This window comes from Xenia sp. Carnegie-2017, unplaced genomic scaffold, assembly GCF_021976095.1.
Source record: "Xenia sp. Carnegie-2017 unplaced genomic scaffold, XeniaSp_v1 HiC_scaffold_6, whole genome shotgun sequence".
Classification (NCBI taxonomy): Eukaryota; Metazoa; Cnidaria; class Anthozoa; order Malacalcyonacea; family Xeniidae; genus Xenia; species Xenia sp. Carnegie-2017.
Genome location: NW_025813526.1, coordinates 3278426 through 3299897, shown reverse-complemented (window position 1 = coordinate 3299897; position 21472 = coordinate 3278426). Strand labels below are relative to the sequence as shown.

General features: G+C 35.6%; 1 protein-coding gene across 1 annotated transcript; it reads left to right on the top strand.

Annotated features, from left to right (window-relative positions):
* The first annotated feature begins 3219 nt into the window (after window positions 1-3219).
* Window positions 3220-15909, top strand: LOC124458538 (PHD finger protein 10-like). The gene is made up of 4 exons (XM_047008535.1): window positions 3220-3584; window positions 8053-8493; window positions 9604-9811; window positions 15060-15909. The coding sequence occupies exons 1-4, from the start codon at window positions 3312-3314 to the stop codon at window positions 15698-15700; spliced, it is 1563 nt and encodes a 520-aa protein (XP_046864491.1). The 5' UTR covers window positions 3220-3311; the 3' UTR covers window positions 15701-15909.
* The last annotated feature ends 5563 nt before the right edge of the window (window positions 15910-21472 follow it).

Here is a 21472-nt window from a genome sequence, read left to right as displayed (position 1 = left end):
CATTGAGCTATGTGGAGGATGGTGTTGAACTCCCCGTACTCCGCCATCTTCGTTCGTACTGCAACAGACAAATGTCATCCCTGAGGTGGAGAGTCATCACATTAAGAACGGTGAACTACGGAAGCGAGCAAAGTATTTGTACAAAATCAAAACCCAATTGTGGAACAGATGGCAGCGAGAATATTTAACAAGTCTACGCCAACGCAATCAAGTTAGCAAATCGGCAACCGAATCTCATCCGAAAGAGGGAGATATCGTTTTAATTAAGGGTGATGAGAAAAACAGAAATATGTGGAAGATCGGAAAGGTAACGATGTTGATCCGTGGAAGGGATGGAATTGTGAGAGGAGTCAAACTTCAGTGTGGAAAAATATCTCTTGAGAGACCAATCCAACTGATCTATCCTTTAGAACTACAATGAGACGTCAGCAACCATCAAAAGAAGTTGCGAGTGAACGCCGAAGAATTCAGAGCAAGACGACAAGCTGCTGTGGATGAAGAGGCGATAAATCAGGAGCTAATGGAACAGGAATGAAATAAACTTCGAGACAAAGTGATATAACATGTGACTCATTCGTAGTCACATGTGGGGGAGGGTGTTGCAAATTATGTTAAAGTTGTGTTGGGTTTCAATTGTACATTCGGGTACGTTGGGACGATAAGGAACAATATAGAAAACATGAGTGGAACGGAAGTAGAGAGAGCAGAGAACGGAAGTGAGACAAGCGAGAGAAGCGAGATACTTTGAGGAGTAATAATAAATTTGTTTAAGAAACCAAAATTTGTGATTGTGATTATTCTTCGTGTTCCGAATACATTGGGACGGAGGTCAATTTTCGGAAAAGCTCTCCTAGTTCAAAATATTTTCTTTTTAAGTTCGCAGTAAATTTATCAGAATATTATTTCGTTTTAACTTAAATAAGATACTCAGAATTAATCCTACCAAAATAACTGAAAAAAACTAGATACCTATATAGCTACTCATGATATATTTCCTGTTGACTTAAGTTGTAGGAGTAAGCAAACTTTTTCTCACTCCTTTTGGGGCATTTTAAGTAAGATTTACTCATCTATTTAAGAAAGACAGTTGCACCAAACTGTTTGCAAACAGTCAAACATGCAAGAAGTGTGCATGAAATTGTATATTAAAATATGTATAAGCTTGACGACATTGACAGTACTACTAAAGAATGTCGTTTGCCGTTTGATGTTTATTTCTAATAGAGCTAAAACATTATGTAAAAAACAAAATGTACGTTACTTTACCGTAAATTTACAAGCAGTAATTGAAATCAGAAGTATGATATACAAATTTGATTTTTCCATAGTACACAAGGCAGAAGTTTCAAAAAAATGTGGAAAAACATGGCAATACGCATTGACGATCTGAATATAACCAGATAATATTTAACAGCTCATAGAAATAAATAAATAACACTAAAAACACACAAATAAGAAACAAATAGTTCCTTGTACGTGGAATACTTTTTGCCGTCTAATAAGCACGCGGCACACGCTGTCAGGGGGGAATGTAAATGCCATTGTACTCAAGCTGGCTTCAACCAATCGCGGGAATAAAGCATAGGTAAAATAAAAATAGATTGGTGAAGTATATACAATTTATACGTACCATTCGTGACAAACAGAGCCCTGTGTTTGTACGAGTTGCGACAACGGGTCTGGGGCGAGCGCTGAGCCGCCATTTTCGTTTCTACTTGCAAGTTAAACTTATAATGAAACTGTGTGAAATTGACTACATGAGTAAAAGAATGAAGCAATTCGGCCTTGTTTAATGGAAATTTTAAATATTATGTAATCCACAATCAAGCTTTTGGCGTTTTTAAGAATAATTACTGCAAACCAAATTCAACTTTATGGATTTGAGATACATTCGCGGTTGACTAGTTCGTTCTTTGAAACTAATCGTGACCCACTGCTAGATTGCTTAACAACCAAGTTTGCATTGTGTGTTGCAGACATATAGGATATTTTGATTGTTACATCTTCCAAATCATACAAAGTAGAGCAATATATCATTGAACATTTGATATATCATCGAAAATTGACGATAACAAGGTTGTCGTTTCACGCAAGTTTTTTCTAAACTTTAACCGGGACGTGCGTGAAATTATATGCTTGACTTTGCAGGAGTAAATTTTTGATCTTTTTTTCAAATATATTGTAATCCACAATCAAGCTTTTGGCGTTTTTTAATTTATGAATTTTAGCTACATTCGCGGTTGACTAGTTCGTTTTTTGAAACTAATCGTGACCCACTGCTAGGGGTTTTTACGTATGTGAACTTACATTCCGGCAGTTTTCAACAACAACACCAAGATATTTGTTTTCATTTCTTATAATTTACCAGCGATAAAGAAAATACTCGACATTTGCATATTCTTGGTCGGGAAAACACGTTACTACACATACATCCAGATCTGAATCAATGCTTTGGCAGTTATAAGGTAAGTCAAAATAAATCACTGCAGCTCATTTTTGGTCATATTTACATTTCGAAACCGTAGAGGCAACTTAACTGGTAAAAATATGTTCTTAAAAATTCATCACTAATAATGTTATTCTAAAACTAAAAAGTCTTTTGAATTTACAATTGAGCTGCTATAATTTATTTTGACTTAAACTTTGCCGGCCATTGAATCGGTGTTTTCCATAGTTGGACAAAGTTTAGTTTTGAAGCACTGTAGTTTTGAAATTTTGTTTAGGTAGTACATATTTTGCAATGTGATCCAAGCATGAAGACTTATTGCTGACAGATTACCAAGGTTTTTTGCTGGAAAATTATGGACTTAAAATATTGGATAGATGCAGTAGCTCTTTAATATTCTATTGATCTAATTTGAAGTTGTTGATTTCTTTATTGCTTGTGAAACTGTGATTATAGTTATAGTCAAATTCCAATGCGGAGTGGTATAGGCTTCTATTTGGTTAAGCATTTTTTGATAAGGAACTTATTGTTTGTGCATTATAAACAATTCTGTTGTTGAAGAACAGTCTTGTTTGCTACAAATGTTACTGTTTGTACAGACTTTGATATTGCATATGAGTCTGATCCAATGTTCTGGTGAATGAAGGATGAATGTCATGAATGTTGTGGTACCTTCACAGTAGTTCATTCAGTCTTGTGAAAGATCAGTTGCTACTGGTGAGTTATTGGCCAATCATTGCGACGTATTCCTTGTGAATTATAAATTCCTTGCTTTCAAGTTTTCAACTGTGCTTTCAGATTTCACGACTAGCGAATTTTGGATTTATTGAAGTCTTTGGTTCCTAGAAATAAACGAACTGGCGTTATGCCTGAATCAAAAGTAATTTCCGAAGTAGATAGCTTAACTTTTAAAGCAACAGTTGAATCACAAAAGTTTCCATTTGAGTATCAATGGCCTCAGGATAAAAGTGGCGAATATTTTCATTTGCAAATGACGATCTCCAGTTTCTTGAATGATACAAACTTGTTGCAGAAGTATCCCGACATTGACCATCACGAAGTGTCTATTGAGGAAAGGAAGTTTCTTTTTGGACAAGGAGTCATAACAGAAAATCTATTCAACTCCCTGGAGAAGAAGGTATATGCATTGGATAACATTCTCATATAGGTAGCGAATACTACGAAACTAGACATTGTGTCGCACAAAACTGTAAATTTATATTCAAATCTAAACCATCTTTAGTTCATACCGTTTTAGTTTCACTTTTTCTGTTTTTCGACTTCATGGTTTTGCATATTGTCCATTTTCAGAACCTTTACTTGCAACTAATGTCTCTTAGTGTTTACCAAAAAGTTAGTAATGTCGCTCAGCGCTTGCCCACGTTAGATGATGCTCACAATAAGAGGCTGTTTACATGAGCGCTGTGGGTATGGTTAGCCCTACCAAGAATATGTGCAAACTTTACAAATTTTTACACTGCAAACTTTACAAATTTTTATGTACATGCCCTGCCAGCCAAGATATTTCTGTTTACTGCTCTAGATGTTGTCTAATAGGGGTAAAGAATATCCTTTTTCTGTTATGGTGGTCTGTTGCCAGCCATTTTGTATTTGTCTCTGAAGCATTTGGTGCAAGCCCAGATCTAGATATTGAAAGTTTACCTGTAAAAGAGGCAAAAATAGCTTCTTAGAGGAAAGTCTAACCCTCCTAGTATAGCTCATGTAAAGGGCCCCTAACATTGATAAAAATTTCTTTTATATAAACCTTGTATTGAACATGACTTCAAGAATGTTTTATGTTTAATATGTTTTGAAACTCTTAGCTGGCATAAGGTTCTGCTAACACGCATAAAAATCATCATGTTGTTGCTAGTTGTCATCAACGTTGTTCAACATTGTTCATAACAATATGTTGCAATATTGTGCTACACCCTGTCAACAAGGTTTTGTCAACAATACTGTTCACACTTGTTGAAACATTAATGTTGGCAGTTGTTCAAGTAACAAGACTTAAAAACATAGTTGGGTCAGTAAAAATCAATTTGTTATCATCTACGATTTTTTATGTCAACAAATGCAAACATTGTTGACTCAACAATGCATTAACAATATCATATTCAGGGGGAGTTGTTTAAAAGCTTAAAAATAATATTTTCATGGTTGCTTTAGCTGAAACAAGGAATATATAACTGTGTTGCCGAGTTTAATATAAATATTTCAAGATAATACAGGGTAAATACATCAATATTATAAATACAACAATAATATGAATTTATAAACATATACGCATTGTTCTTGCCATGATTATCTGGTCTTTTCTATAAACTTTAGATCATTGGATACTCCAAGGATCTCAAGATCGTGGTTTTCCATAAATAGTTAAACATCCCTAGTGGCCAGTGCCACAGTGCCAACATGTCCTTGTTTAGATATTCAAATTGTTTGCCTAATAAACATACAAAATTGATGAGGAAATTATAAAGAGGATTATACATTTACAGTATGTATGTCTTGAAATTAGTTATATAGATACAAGTATCCGATTTTCTTTGTCCATTTTGTCATACAACTAGTACATCAACTTTGAAGTTTTTGTGTAGACATAGTTTCCAAATAACATTGGAGAGCAGTTACTTTATCTTGAATTTTGCTTTTATGAATATGCACTTTTTCTTTCTTCATCCTATGTGCAAACACAACACAATCAAATAAATCGTTTAGATTTGGTGATACAATAATGAAATCAAAGGTTTCTTTTCAATTTCTTTGCCTTTCGTGATTCTTTCCCTGAAAATTTTGGTATAGATATATATCAATCTATAGGTGTTTTTTTGCAAAGATAAATCATTTCAAATAATAACACAACTTTGCTCAATCAATACAATCATACAATACCTATTTACTGAGTATATAGTCTACCTTTCATTGCAGAAACTATTTCTTGGCCCTGGTTTTTCAATAATATGTACAAGATACAGAAGGGGAAGCTTACATAGCTTTCCAGACAAGTTCTTGCATGTGAATTACTTGTGTAAATCATTACAAATTGTTCCTGCTTGATTTCGTCTGACCTTGATTTCTAAAGCAGTTATTTTGTCGAGATACTCCATTAGCACGTTATAACAACAATTATCAGTAGACCTTAAAATGTATCATTGAATTTATAGATTAGAAAAACGTTCTCCAAACTACACAAAGTGATAAGCAATGAAAACGTTTCTTATGGATACCGGGATACGAACAGTTTATCTCATGATCAAGTTTTGATTTTCATGTTTTTGCTGTCATCATTGTCATCCTTATTATTTCTGCATCATTATCCATTGAATAATCACTGTATTTTCTTTACGTAAAGAGATATCTATGTTCGTTCATGTTTGCCATAACATTTCGTCGTTGTCGTAATCTCTTTTAAAATTTTAAACTATAAAAGCTTTTCACAATGCTTTACAAAATTAACTTCGCACTTGTCATTTCGATTTCGTCAAGCTCGTCTTTCATTTTCATAACGATGTTGATCAAATAGCAAAAACATCATTGCGAATTATTTAAGAAATAAAAGATGTGTAGTGTGTTTGCACAGGCTTATGAAAACCGAGCAGACCTTTGAGAGCTCGAGAGCAGATCAGTGCAAGCCCGAGACCGAAGGTCGAGGGTTGCACCTGCTCGAGGTGCAATCGTCTTATTGTGTTTATTTTATGTGTTTTGTTTATCTCGCCGTAGAAAGTTTAAATGCTTTGTGACAGTTTTGTTTGCGTCTCTTTGTATTTTTTCTATAAATATGGTTTCCCGCTTCTTGTTTGAAAAGTTTATACGATTTTGATTGGTTGCTTTTTCATGTACTTGACCTATCATATGTTTTTCATTGAACATCATTCGACCATGCTGTTATTAATATTGTTATTAAGTTTTCGAGCAATCAAAAACATCTTGTTCTTTTAACCCTGTTGTTCGTGCTTGTTGTGACAATGTTGTTGACGATTGTTGAATGAACAAGGCTGGAACAATATTGTTCCAACAACAACAAACAGGCTTGTTCTATCAACCATGTTCACATATTGTTCGAACATGTTGCAACAAAGTTGATCCTTTAGCAATCGTTAACAATATTGTTTGATTGATATTGCTAACGATTGATAATTTAACATTGTTGCTGAGTCATGATAACAACGCTGATCATACGTTGCATAACAAACAATGTTGCAACAACCTGATCAATTTTTACTCGTGTAGTATAGCTGCTGTATGCACAAATTATAAAATTGCTTCTGTCCTGTGATAAGTAGGATATAACTCATGTAACTCAAATATTGTGTATTGGCGTGACTTTGTTTGGCATTTAAAGACATAAATTATGATAAATCTGAAGAGATTTTATATTAAACATTGGTAAATCAGTCTGGTGTGTTAACAAATGGTTTAGCGCATTGATAAAAATGCGTTTTCATTTAAAGCGATTCTGGTAAAACTCAGAATTTGAATTGATAAATTTAAAATCATACTTTAAAGCTGTTAGTTCTTCTTGTGTGAAAACAGGATGACATCTTCACCACATTTTAATTTTCTAAAGGCAACTCCTTTTTATATTTTGTAGCTGCTCATCTTTGTGCTTGTTAAACCCTATAAAATGTTTTGCATCATGACTCTTTTTGACTTCATTTTTTAGTATATGCTTGTATTATCATTTAGTAACATATTAAAAATATGATCTTAAAGTGGATTTCAAGTTGTGGTGAAACCAAGTTTATTTATACTTCTACAATAAAGTAAATGGTTTGAACCCGGGAGTATTGTTACATGTTTGTAGATCTAGATCGTCCAGGTTGGTATAGTCCTGAGAAGGACTGTTTTTGTTGTTTTTGACTGACGTTTTGACAACTTTAGCGGTAGTCAACAACAACAAAAACAGTCCTCAGGGCTATACCAACCTGTACGATCTACATCTACAAACATATACTTCTACAATGTTGCAAATTTATATCTGTTTAATTTATGCAAATATATTTTCTTTGTTTACGGGAAAATGTTAAATTGTTGAATGAACTGATTTGTAGTTTATTTGGATAAATTTCTGTAGCAGGAGAATAAATTTTGGCTGATTTTCGTTTTTTAGGTGGTTAGGCCACAGTGGTTTGGTACCATTTTAACCTGCGAACCCCATACCCGGGAGCAGATACAATGACGGGAAGGGTGAAAAGGGGCAGTTAAACCCCAATATTTCCTAATCTACTACATATTAAATAATTTTTAATCATTTGGACTTGAGTTGTTAAAATTAGAAATATGATCATTTGACTCATTTTACTGCTCACCCCCAAATATTTCATCTCTTTTCCTCCCCTTCCTTTACATATTATTGCTATCTAAACTAATAATTTTTGTATGCAAATAAATTTTAATCTTCCTACAACCAGGATGTTTAAAATTGCGGGACATCTTAACAGTGGCCTATACCATATACGGCCTCCTGATTTGAGAGAACCTCAAAACTAATATGAACTGAGCAAAAACATTCAAAAAATTTCGTTTTTACAGTATTTTTCATGAGCTTGCAACATGGTATCAGTTTTGTCTTCCACGTTGATTTATTGTTTTTATTTCTTCAGATAATGGCTTTAAGCACGGATGATGTACGTCATGTTATGATTGAGTATTACCCATCATCCTACCGCGCGTATGTTGCGATGCTGCACGAAAAGGAGAAGCAGGCAGCCGTCAGCAAAACGAGTAAAAACGGAAAGACGTTATCGATACGGCAGACTAATGCATTGAAAAAAGCTATGAAAGATTCTTCAGATTACAATGCTCTTCTACTACAACAGCGTCGTGAGGAAAGGGCATCATACTACGACATGCAGACGCAGTTAATTCATATTCCGGCCAGAAGAAACAAGAAGCTCCCTCCAAATATGACCATTCCTAGCAAATATCCCGTGGCTCTGCTACCTGGGCAGTATCAGGAGTACTATCACTCCTATAGCTTTCGTGTTTTGAATCAACTTCCTTTGAACACTGTTATCGCATTTCCACCTCCACCTCAGTTGGAGGTAATATTTACCTATTGTTTTGAATTTTTAATAAGTTACCAAGTCGGGCGTACATCTGGCTAGAGTTGAATGTAATTCCGCAATGTCGAAAAAATTTCCAGTGTTACGCTGGGTGTATCAAAAAACTGAACAGTTTTCAAAACACCGCTTTAATCATCAACGCTCAAGATTTGCAAAACTTGGTGAAATGGTTTGTCGGACTTCTAATTGTTCATCTGACACTAAAATTGTTACAAACAGTCACTATTTTTAAGGTAAAAATTGTTTTACAGATAAGAAATTTTAAATATAATGCAAAATATATTTCAAAACTACTTCTCGTTAACACAAGGCTCACTCTAAAGATGGTTATTCTTTAAGAAAAGTTTACTGTCAGATAAACCATTTGAAATCTAAGTATGTGCCTATTATTTTACCAAAAGTTTTTGTAGATCTTGCGCGCTGATCACGTTAGTGACATTCTTCTGACATTTTATACTTTTTTATACACCCTGTTGTATCAGACACTGGCAGACCTTTATTTTTCTGTTTGATATTTAAATATGCTGGTAAAATTTTGGTGGACATCAGCAACCGTTCTTCGTCTCGTTCATTAATTGCACTGCTAACCTAGTAAATTTTTATGTTGTTTGTTTTTTACGTACCTATATGTTAATTCTCTTCAAATTGGAAAAAGAAAACCTTGTATATTCATAAAGTGGAATGTGGGCCATGCCGGGTATATTTTTTTGCTTATTGCCAAATCGCTTATGCTTCGTATATTCATTTTCTCGGCTTTAAAAATATAAATCTTTCCTTCTTAATGGTTGACGGAATATTCGTCGCAATGAATGCGAAATCATAGCTGTAGGCCTCGTTGGATCGCAGTGGCGTATCCAACCAGCATGTTTGGCTTTGCTGTGTAAATTTCACATATCGGTATGACTTATTTTTTTAGATTTTTTTTGTTTTTAAAGTTAATTAACACCGAATTATTTACCTAGCACAACCCCTCTTGCAGGCTGTCGACGTCACCTGGGTGGCAAACGAACTTTCGGGTACCTATATGTAGCCTTTTTATCGTTATAATTTCCACAATTTTAAAGAAGTCATACGATTTTTTCACCCCAGGTGACAACAGTTCCCGAAGCATTTGAAATGATGCAACAGAAAAGCGAAGGACCTGTGCCAGTTGTACCATATATGACCATAGGTAAGCGTGAAGAAGTGTACGATGAACCTCCTCCAAAAAGAACGTACAAGCATAGAAATCATGGTAGTGGAAAAAAGGATCCCGTGTGTGGAATATGCTTGTCTGGACCTGAGAAAAACAAAAACGGTATGTTTTGTTCCAGAACTTTGTTGTTCTTTGCTGTTTTAGAACTTTGCGTGTGAATGAACAAATAACGCTAACTGGTCAATTTCATCGTATAGGATATTAGCTGTTTCACTTCTCGTTTCATTACACCAAATGTTGATCTGTGCTTTTTAGTGCAAAGGTTCCAAACTTTCCATTGTAGTGAGTGGCGAAAACTCAAACGAGTTTTGCTTTAACTATAACGCTTTTCGTTAATGCTGGCACTGATGACAAATATTTTGAAGATTTTGTAAGCTCGAGTTTATATAGAATGTGAAGAATGTTGGTATTCGTCGTATTGCCGTATTTGCCAAGTACTTGGCTAGCGCTGATTATTTAGCAACATGTTCTGAACTTCCGGTCTAACTACACTCATGCACTACGTGTTGGTGAAGTGGTATTAAACATACTACAGTAAAATTTAAAGTTGCGCACAGATCTGCCACGGTAAGTAACATCTTACTAGAAATAAAGCGCACTATTACTACTCTTAAACCAGACATAGATTCTAGTGAATCGCCTGGTTAATGAAAATCGTTAATAGTTAATCTAAATCTTTAACGTAAATGTTTTTAGTCACATTTTGTCAGAAACGGTGCCTCATAGGTCGGTTCTTCAATAAAAAGATATATTTATAGGCAACAAATAGTTGGTTTCATAAAATTAACTGTAAACGCTTGCATGTGAAAGTCGAGAATAACGTTTTTGTTGTATGCAAAAGCACTTCGACTGGTGGGAAAACTTTCTCTTGCTCGTGGTTTGACGGGTGTAAAATTATGACGCGTTAGGAATACGTCGTTAACTTCCTCCGCGTAAAATTTGCGCAAATATTTGGTGAAAGTGGATAGTTTGTCTCATCTCACAGCGTTGTCTTACAGTATATTCGTCGCAAATTAGCCACTTCAAAATCTGCACGAACTGGGCACGAATTAGAAGTGCACGCGGTTTTATGGGACTGATTTGGGGACGCTTTGGAATCCAATGAAATAATCGCGTTTCTGTTGTCAATGCTCGCGTTTTACAGCTACGATTTAATCCTTTTTAAAGTAATTTACGTTGGTCTTAAAATGGAATTGTTGTGTTCCTCTGTGTGCGAATAGTTAGAGGAATTCACCCAATGTTAAGATGCGTTCTATACCCTTTGATGATGTAGTAAGAAAAGCATACGCTAGAGTTACTAAAAATGACAACCTACGTGATAGCTCAAGCACAAAGATTTGTGGCGAGCATTTTAGTGCTGGTAAAAGGCTTGCCGAGCACAAATATCCCATGGGCGAAAGAAAATGCTGCTCGGCGAGAAATTAAGAAGCATCCGATTATTCCTTCCACCTCATGAAAAAGAAAAGCGGTAGCCAAAGCTAGTGAAGTTGAAGCTAAAGTTAGAAAAGCTGATGAGCAGGGTTCTGTGGAAGTTTCTTGCGAAACAACAGAAAATTCAATCCGGCAAGAACTACTATTCTCAGAAGAGACGGTAACAGTGAACGTGAAGAAAACGTGGAAAATAAAACAAGTGAGAATGACCTGAAACAAGAATTAGAAAATCTAAAAACTGAGCTGAAATTAATGAAGAACAAGCTGTACGATCAACCGATATTTGATGTTGATGATTATAAAAACATTGACTTCGTTCTATACTGGTTTTCCAAGTTACGTGACCATGCTTTTGTGTTATAGAGTTTTGAGCATAACCTTCATAACAGTAGTTATGGGTATCACACAAGCACTCAGTTTGACTTACTGGCATTCGAGCGACCAGGCCAGAGATGAAAACGTACTCCATGGCACGAATATGGTGCTGATGCGTGTAAGACTTGGCCTGTTTGCAAATGATCTGGCTCATCGTGATCTGTCCCATATATTTCGTGCACGGATTAGATTCATGAGAGCAGAGCTCAAACCTATGTGTATTTTGTGGCCATCAAAAGAGCAAATAAAGCACTTCGTACTCCCCGATCATAGTGTTTTACCCAGAATTGGTGTCCATAATAGATTGCACTGAAATATTCATGGGAGTTCCTCAGGCTTGGATAATCAGTAAGCCTGCTACTAACATATATCACACAATACAATGAAAGATCTTATTGGAATCACACCAAATTGTGTAATATCATTTGCCAGGGACTTGTTTAGTGGATCAATCTGTGATCCTGAAATTGCAAAGAAATCTGGGTACATTAAACATTTAGGTCGAGGTGATTTTGTTGTGGCAGACAGGGGTTTTACTATCCAGGATGATTTACCATCAGTTGGTGCAAGGTTAGTAACTCCAAATTTCCTTAAGTCAAAAAGTTGGTTTTCAAAGACAGAGAATGAACACAATACAAAAATTGCACGTCTACGGATTCATGTGGAACGGTGTATGGAGAGAATAAAGAACTGGCTCTTTTTTACCTACCAGTCCCTATCACTGCACAAGACATTGCACCAGATCTATGGATAGTTATGACTTGTTTGTCAAATTTTTTTACCACCACTTATAAATCAATAGTCACAAATTGTATTATTTTATTATTAATTACATATTGTAAACCAAAGACCTGGTTGTGTTTACAAACTTAAATATTGCTTTGAACAGCATATTTGTCTTGGTCAGTTACTATTGAGTAGTTCTTTAAAGAACTGTAGAAATCCAAAATTTTGATAGCTTATATTGACAAATATGCCATTAAGAGCATTACTGAAAAATATATTATTATAAATTTGAAGAATGTAAAGGCAACTTTTGAATAAACTGTTATTGATTTCCTACTGATAGCTGCTAATATACATTTGTATTATAAATTTGAAGAGTGTAAAGGCAACTTTTGAATAAACTGTTATTGATATCCTACTGATAACTGCTAATATACATTTGTACCTCACTAAACAAATTCTCAACTAAAAATAAGGAAAGGAAGTTACCTTTTCTTAGCGAAGAGAATTGTGTAGAATTCTTGGGTACACAATTTCTGGGAACACATACTTAAAATAGATTTGCTCCAATTTAAGAAATGGTACTTTGCTGAGATTACAAACCCGGACTTGGCCACAGTATTTCCACTATAATACTCATACCTAACAGCAGTAATAAATAAATTTACTAGTAATGGTGAACATTTTGTGAATTTTATGAACGCGAAGCACTTTTAAAATCACTTGTGCGGCAAAAAATGCATTTGGAACACATTTGGTTAAAATATTGTTGTGTTGTTTGTATAGGTAATAGCATAGTGTCGAGTACAATTTGGGAAAACATGAACGAGTAAGTTTGAAAAACTCACTCGTGTATATTGTTAAAGGTGATAGAGTTTTGGGAAATTTGATCTATGCATATCCGCTCCGAATAATGTCTATTTTTAAGTACCATTTTATTAAGGTCCTCGTCAATTATGCATAAATTTTATCTTGCAATGTCTTGAATTAATGCTAACACGCATAATTGATGAGGGTTGTATAAAAATGGCATTTAAGAAGGAAAACCCCAAATTATTAGGGCGTGATTTAGATGCTCCGTATTAGCCTCAGTGACTTCCCAAAACAACATATTTGATTTGATTTGATTTGATATGAAATTTGCATAATAAGTAGATATCGAAAGATAGCTAAAATATAATAACTAACTATTCAAAATCCTATAAAAAATTATTATGTTAAAACCAGAAGAACTACGGTTATTTATTAGTCCATAGTAGCTACAATTATATGCCATATTTTAACCGTCCAATTTCCTTTTCCGCGCAAGCTATTTCAGAAATGCTTCTCAATTACATAATTCTCACTCAAAAATGATTATTATTTGCGACAAATTTACAGTCAGATGAACCATTGAAATGCGTGTATCATTTTGCCATTTGTTTTCTGCTGAAATTAAAAACCATTTGGGGATGATCAAATCCAAAATTTCTTTTTCATTTTTCATTCAAATCAAAAATCGAATTCAAATTTACTTTTCGTTTCTCGGTGTTTGACGAAACTCAACAATTGAATCCAAGTTTCTTTTTTGTTTTTCATGTTATAGTGCATAAACACGTGCTGAAATATAACATATAGTTCTCTTTACTTTAACGCAACAATCAGGGGGAGGAGTAAGCATAATATTAAGGTTGTGTGTAAAGACGATTCAGCTGCAAATCAAATAATTATTATGGTCACTGGCATCAATTTTATAAAGCGAATTTCTGTCAAATGGAACAACACTAATTAAAAAACATTATCCTAATGCTGGAGGATTTAGTGCTCGCATTATCGAGCGTTTCTGCTGACCGAAAGCATAGCATAAAAGATGCATCCCTAGACGTAATGGTTGGACAAGCAGCACGTAATGTATGAAATTTTGATCTTAAAAGTTTTATTCTCGAAAAAGGTTGGAAATCTTACTCAACTGTTATTTCTCAAATGACCTACAAAATATGGTGTGGTATGATACAGAAGAAAACCCGCTCTTTCTTTTGCTTTCTTTTGAAATGACAGTGAACCTCATCAAACAGCACTCATTTCCCAATGATAGAAAAATGAATTTTCCCCTTGCTATTCTTATTTGAGGAGTACTCGATCAGTTCTGACAAAATTAAAAACATATTGGAAAGATAAAGAGTTTGTTTTGTTTTTGCTTTGTAAAAATATGAACCTATTAGGCATTCTCAAATACTCGAGATTATCTTAAAGCTCGATGCACTTTCTTTTGATATGCTGTTCAAGTAAAAACAAGTCAATTTTATGCTGCAAATCCCTTGCATTTGACTTACATTTCCAACCCTTTTCATGGATGAAACTTTTAAGATTAAATTTCATACTTTATATACTGCTTGAGACGCATCTTGTTTGCCATGCTTTCGATCGGCATAAACGCTGAATTGTTATTTCTTCATTGACTAAGAGCTGAATCGTTATTTCTTTACACAAAACCTTAGTTTTATGCTTATTCTCCCCCTGATTGTTGTGTTAAAAGTAACAACTTTAGTGTAACAGCGTCTGTTTATGCACTATAACGTGGGAAACAAAAAACGAAAATTGGATTCCATTTTCGAGTTTCGTCACAGACCAAAACAAAAAAAACAAAATTTGAATTCAGTTTTTCATTTGAATGAGAAACGAAAAACCAATGTCGGAATAGTACACGCTTTGATTGAAAGTTGAACTATCTATTTCAACGAAAGATTTTTGCAAACATTGCGCACCGATGTTTTCCCAACTGCTCTGTATTTTTTATACACCCTGTAGAATTTTGAACATTGCTTTCTTTTCCCTTTAGGCTTGGCAGAAGAACTTATTCATTGCTCCGAGTGTGAAAATAGTGGTCATCCAACGTGTCTGGATATGAGCCCGCAATTGGTGCGGATTATTAAGACGTACCCCTGGCAATGTATGGAATGCAAGAGATGCACCTTATGTAACGACCCTCATGATGAAGACAAAATGTTGTTCTGTGATGAGTGCGATCGTGGTTATCATAGCTTTTGTGTTGGTTTGACCCAAATTCCAATTGGTCGTTGGATATGTGATAAATGCGGCATGTGTGCGTCGTGTTTAAAAAGGGTACCTGGTCCCGAAGGTAGCGCTGCAAGATGGAAACATGAGTTTACAATTCCTAATGAAGGTGAAGAGCCGCAGTTTCTACAAACTTTATGTATATCGTGCTCGCGGTTATTTAGAAATGGGAATTTTTGTCCCATTTGTCTCAAGGTGTATCGTAACGATGAGACAGATCTTCCAATGGTTTGCTGCGATCATTGTGATCGATGGACTCACACAGATTGCGAGGGAATAGATGAGAAAACGTACCGAGAATTATCTCGGTCAAAGTCGAAGTATAAATGCGCTCTATGTCGTGGCGAGAAGGAGGAAAGGATCAAAGGATTTACCAAAAAATTTCCCCAGTACAAAACAGTATGAAAAATTTTGTTGACGTATCGTCAAATTTGTTTCTCCTTATTTTTAGCTTTTTTTGAAACGCTTTTGCATAAACTATTCTTTAACTAATTTCTGAATGCAATGTTCTTTCTGTTCATGAAGCATGCGATAACTTCGAAACTCATGTATGTACAGGGTGTATCAAAAAAAGATTTTTAGAATTAAAACTATCGTGCAAATTCAATACCTAATCGCATTCGTGCATTACCGTGCATGTTTTGCTGTTGGAGGCTATTAGCATTGAAATCATCAAAACACTTCAATTTCTAAAGGTCTTCTTTTTTATTTAAATCGTATACAGGATTTATCAAAAAACCGGCCATCTCTGAATGGAGCCTACTTTTAGAATTTGCATGAGCAATAATTGATTTCCTAGGCGCCGTCAATGCAGTTGAATACAATAATAATACTATAGAGTTATAGCCTGTCGCCCATGCCTCGAACAAAAAGTTACTCGTTCCGTTTGCTCAGCACGTATCTCACCTTGTTTGCTTAATTCTATTTAATCATCAACTCTGGTCGTTCCAGTGTTGTACAGAATGACAGAGAGCTCAGTGCATGCGTCCACTACTAGTGTTTCGCGTAAGACCAGTCAACGTTTTATTTAACGCCGCAAAGGATTTCGCTTTTTTCTGTCAAATTTCTTCCTTTTTTTCTTGGTTTTGTGGTAAGTGGCTAGGTAAACGACGAACGAGGATTCAGCTAAGTAAAGAATTTTTTTGTTCATAGAGTCAATATCTATTACTTGTAGGTTTAACATTACGTCAGACGAATCTGACCACGAGTGTCGCCATGATGTTGTCGTCATGGTTGACAAACGCAACAGCCGAATCTTTCTGAATCCGACTCAACAACTCTTTTGAAAGATATTAAATGCCTTGCAAGAAAGCAGGAACATACAGAATACGTTATTATCTAGTCTTGTAGCGGACAATAGACGTAACTGTAATCGAAAACCGACGGTTGAATGTATCGACATTGACTCCGCAACTCCTGCTAAACGTTCAAAGACTGACGTACACGATAACTTCGTGCATCAAAAGCTTCAAAGAAATCTACCCACCTAGCCTCTGAAAAAAAGAAATACTTTAGCTCCAGTGAAAGCAGTACATTGATTGTCTCCGAGGAAGACGATAATTCAGCCCATGATGATGACGATGCCCTAAGTATTCAGTGCTATGACAATGAAATTGACGGTTTGTTAGACCAAGAAACCAAAGATGAGAACAGTGTGAGTTTTTTAACTGAAATTAGTGCCTCTCTTTGCCACTCTAATGATCATGGATGACCTATTACAAATGAGCTTGCTCGTCTTGTAGTTAATAAATTTGCCACTGAGTTAGTCATTGAAAACAGGAAAGAGATCTCTAAAGGTCCCCCAAAAGTATGAAGAACTATACGTACCTCGGATAAACCCAGAGATTTGGGGAAGGCTCAAACCTTAAGCAAAACGAACTGATTTAAATTATCGACGCTACAAAATTTACTTATACCAGCTTCTAGTATTTAATAAATTACTTAACAGTCGGGAAAAAGAGTCAGCCCAGATTATCAGAAGGTTATGTCCTCACTTATGGACTCGACTCTATTGCACTCATTGGTCAAGTAATAAAGAGCTCTCTTACAAACGCAAGGACCGAATTTGACCCGTCCTCAATAGTGAATTTAAATCAGCAGGTTCTAGAAACACCAAACTATAGTAATTTCGCTTAGGAAATGATCTGCCTAAAGTCTTAAATGACTTAAAAACAGGTACGAAATGCGTACATGTGGGTAGTCTGTGAAATGGATGGCTAGTAAATGAAGTTGATTTAGTAATATAGTTCAAATAATATTGCATATTTAATACTATTAACGTCAAACTTGTTCACGATTTGAAAATGTTTTTTATTTAAACGACCCATGTATTTTTTAACTCTTTCTGCTTTTTTCGAGGCTCTAGCTCTGCTTGAATACCACGTAACTGGGCTCACGAGACTCGCATGAAGAAACTGACGTCATTTAGATCTCTCGCGACTTTTAAAGGTTTTTTCCACAGAAAAACATTTTTTCTAATGTTGTGTTTCAAAATAGTTTTCTGAAGAGTCTGAGATGCCGTTCATACAATCGATAAATCAACAGGTGTATGACATGAATTAGACTACATATACAGAAAATCTAACATTATACCTGAACGTATTTACTATCGACTTAGATGTTCAGTACCAAGAGTACCAAGACCACCCAGACTATACGGACTACCAAAACTACACAAACCACAAATACCCATGCGACCAATTGTATCATAAAGTAAATGGTTTGAACACGGGAGTATCGTTACATGTTTGTAAATGTAGATCGTACAGGTTGGTATAGTCCTGAGAAGGACTGTTTTTGTTGTTGTTGACTGACATTTCGACAACCTTAGCGTTAGTCATCTTCAGAGTCAAATGAGGAGTAAACGTCAGGTTAGCAGTATTTGTAATCTGGTTCTTACGTCATTGTATTGTGTGCACAGGAAATGTGTGAGTGTCAATTGTGTATTGTCATTGTGAATTAGTGTGAAGTGAAATGTTTTTAGTTGTGATGTGTGATTTAGGTTTGATGTTTTTAGTTGTAATGTGTGGGTGTCAATTGTGTATTGTCATTGTGAATTAGTGTGAAGTGTAATGTTTTTAGTTGATCGTTTGTTTGTATTGTGAATAAATCGTTTGTAAGGTGCCGGTAATTGCTGTGATCTATTCAGGGGGGTTTGTTCCAAGTTAGTATACCAACTTTCTAATGTAAGCCGTTGTCTGTAATCAGTACTGTAAGTAATGCATTATGCCGAGTCCCAGTCAATGTTGTGCTTTGTGAGTCAGTGATGCTCGGCAATGTGATTAGTTTTGTCTTGTTTCTTTGTGGCTCGTTTGTGTTCAGGAAAACAAATGTTTAAGTTCCTGCCAGTTTCCCCGATATAGGAGGCGTGGCAGTCGTAGCAGTATATTTTGTAAACTGCACCTTGTCGTTTGTTGGGTTGTTCTTTATCCTTTATGTTCGTTAGTACTTGTCGTAATGTTGTGATTGGTTTACTTGCGACATGTATGTTGTATGGTCGTAAGAGACGCGAGATAGTCTCAGACGTACCTTTGATGTAAGGTAACGTTGCTGTTGTCACTGAGCTGTTCGTTTTGTCAGAGTTACAGTTGTTTTAGCCAAAAACACGTTTGAGATAGTTGTTTTCGTTGTGTAGAGCGTCCGGTGAATCACATATGATTTGTGCACGTCTTGTTAAAGTTGTTAATTGTATCATTCTGTGATTTGCCCACTTGCGAACTCTCAAAGTACTTGACTGATATACTGCAACCACTTACAAACAAATCAAAAAACAAGCTTCAATATACTGAAACTTTCATCAAAAAACTGAGCACTATACAAATACCGGAAAACTATATACTAGTGTCTTTTAATGTGAAATCACTGTTCACCAGTACTCCACTTAGTCTGGCACTTACTTGTACAAAAACCCTCATTACAAACACCACGGACGGTACTTCCATTACGGACAGAAGACATTATGGAGCTACTGGAGCTCTGCCTCACCTCGACTTACTTCCAGTACAAAGGTACACAAACCAAACAATTACATGAAACAGCAACGGGCTCGCCCGTTTCTGTTGTGGTTGCTGAATGTGTAATACAATCTATACAGGAACTGGCGCTCACGACTTACAAACATGCACTACCTTTTTGGTTCCGCTACGTCGATGACACAATCACAGCACTACGTGCAGACGACATTGGTAACTTTCACACTCACATCAACAAACAGAACAGCCACATACAATTTACCAAAGATGTCGAAGAAAACGGAACTCTTCCTTTTCTCGACTGTTTGGTAGAACATGACAATCAAAAACTACGAACAACTGCGTATCGAAAACCAATACATACTGTCCGACTACTATACCAATCATCTTACAACCCTACATTACACAAAGCCACCACAATCAGAACATCAACAAGACGTGCACAAATCATATGTGATTCACCGGACGCTCTTCACAAAGAAAACAACTATCTCAAACGTGTTTTTGACAACTATAACTCTGACTTTATGAAACGCAACACTTACAAACCCAACGAACCCAACGAAATGAACAACTCAGTGACAACAGCAACGTTACCTTACATCAAAGGTACGTCTAAGACTATCTCGGGTATCTTACGACCATACAACATACGTGTCGCACATAAACTAATCACAGCATTACGACAGAAACTAACGAAAAAAAAGGACAAACAACAACCCAACGAACGACAAGGTGCAGTTTACAAAATAAACTGCTACGACTGCCACGCCTCCTATATCGGAGAAACTGGCAGGAACTTAAACATAAGTTTTCCTGAACACAAACGAGCCACAAAGAAACAAAACAAAACTAATCACATTGCCGAACATCACTGACTCACAAAGCACAACATTGACTGGGACTCGGCAAAATGCAGTACTTACAGTACTGACTATAGACAACGGCTTACATTAGAAAGTTGGCATACTAACTTGGAACAAACCCCCTTGAACAGATCACAGCAATTACCGGCACCTGAAAAACGACTTATTCACAATACAAACAAACAATAAACTAAAAACATCACACTTCACCACTAATCCACAATCACGATACACAATTGACACCCACACATTTCCTGTACGATGACGTAAGAACCAGACAACAAATATGGCGTTTACTCCACATTTGACTCTGTTTGGCCAACCAACAACACATTATTGCCCTCAAAGACGCTATTTTGCAGAATTCTGAGTACTCGCCATATTTTTACTTCCAGTGTATCGTTATGTTACAAACGTTGTAAAAAATGTTCTTTTAATATTTTGTTCATTCTGATAATATTGCATGGGTTTTAAAAACCACAGACTGCGTGAAGGAAGGCATCCATTTCTTCGAGAATTACAAGTCTAATCGACGAATTTATAAAACTATAATAGATTAGAATTAAGCGAGTTTCTTATAACATTGTGTGTGTATTAAACCACAGACTGCGCAAGAATTCGGCACCCAGTTCATCGAGAATTATAAGTTATTTAGAAGTTTATAAAGCTAAAATAGATTGTATATGTTGTATAGTTATTTGTATTGCTCATTTTACACCAGCTATACTCGATTTTTGCAAAAAAAGTCATAAAAAATGTAAAACTCATGTTGGAAATATTCTGGCTCGTATATATTTTTATTAACTAATATCTTTAATATTGAACTTCTGTCCTTTAAATGACGTCATGCGCTCAAAGTCTAATTTGCATCAAAACAGGTGGAAAGGGCCATGTTTGAAAGCAAACTTCGATGCGTTCCCGTCGATCAAATTCATTGTGCAATAGCTCAAAATAATCAGTAAAACACCGAGAAAATGTTTGTGTCAAAAAACAAAATATGAAAATTTCACTTCAGTAGCACTTTAAAATTTGTGCTGCATTGAGACCAATTTTTTAGCTTGTAACTCAATAAGAGTTAGTTTTTATTTAATGTGTGATGAACAAAGTGTAGGTATGTTGATCATTCTTTTGCTTTGTTCTTCCTTTTCCAAGAAGTCTTACTTTAAAGAAGCTTGTTTGCGAAGATCTTGATGATTTAAATGTGGTCGGAGCAGCTGGTAATGCCGAAAAGGGGTAGTTTTCTGGCGAAAATATTTTCCTTTGGCCGTTTAAGACAAAAGTTTAAACGAACCAATTACACGATAGCAATTGGACTCCATTATCGGTCCGGCAACCCCGCT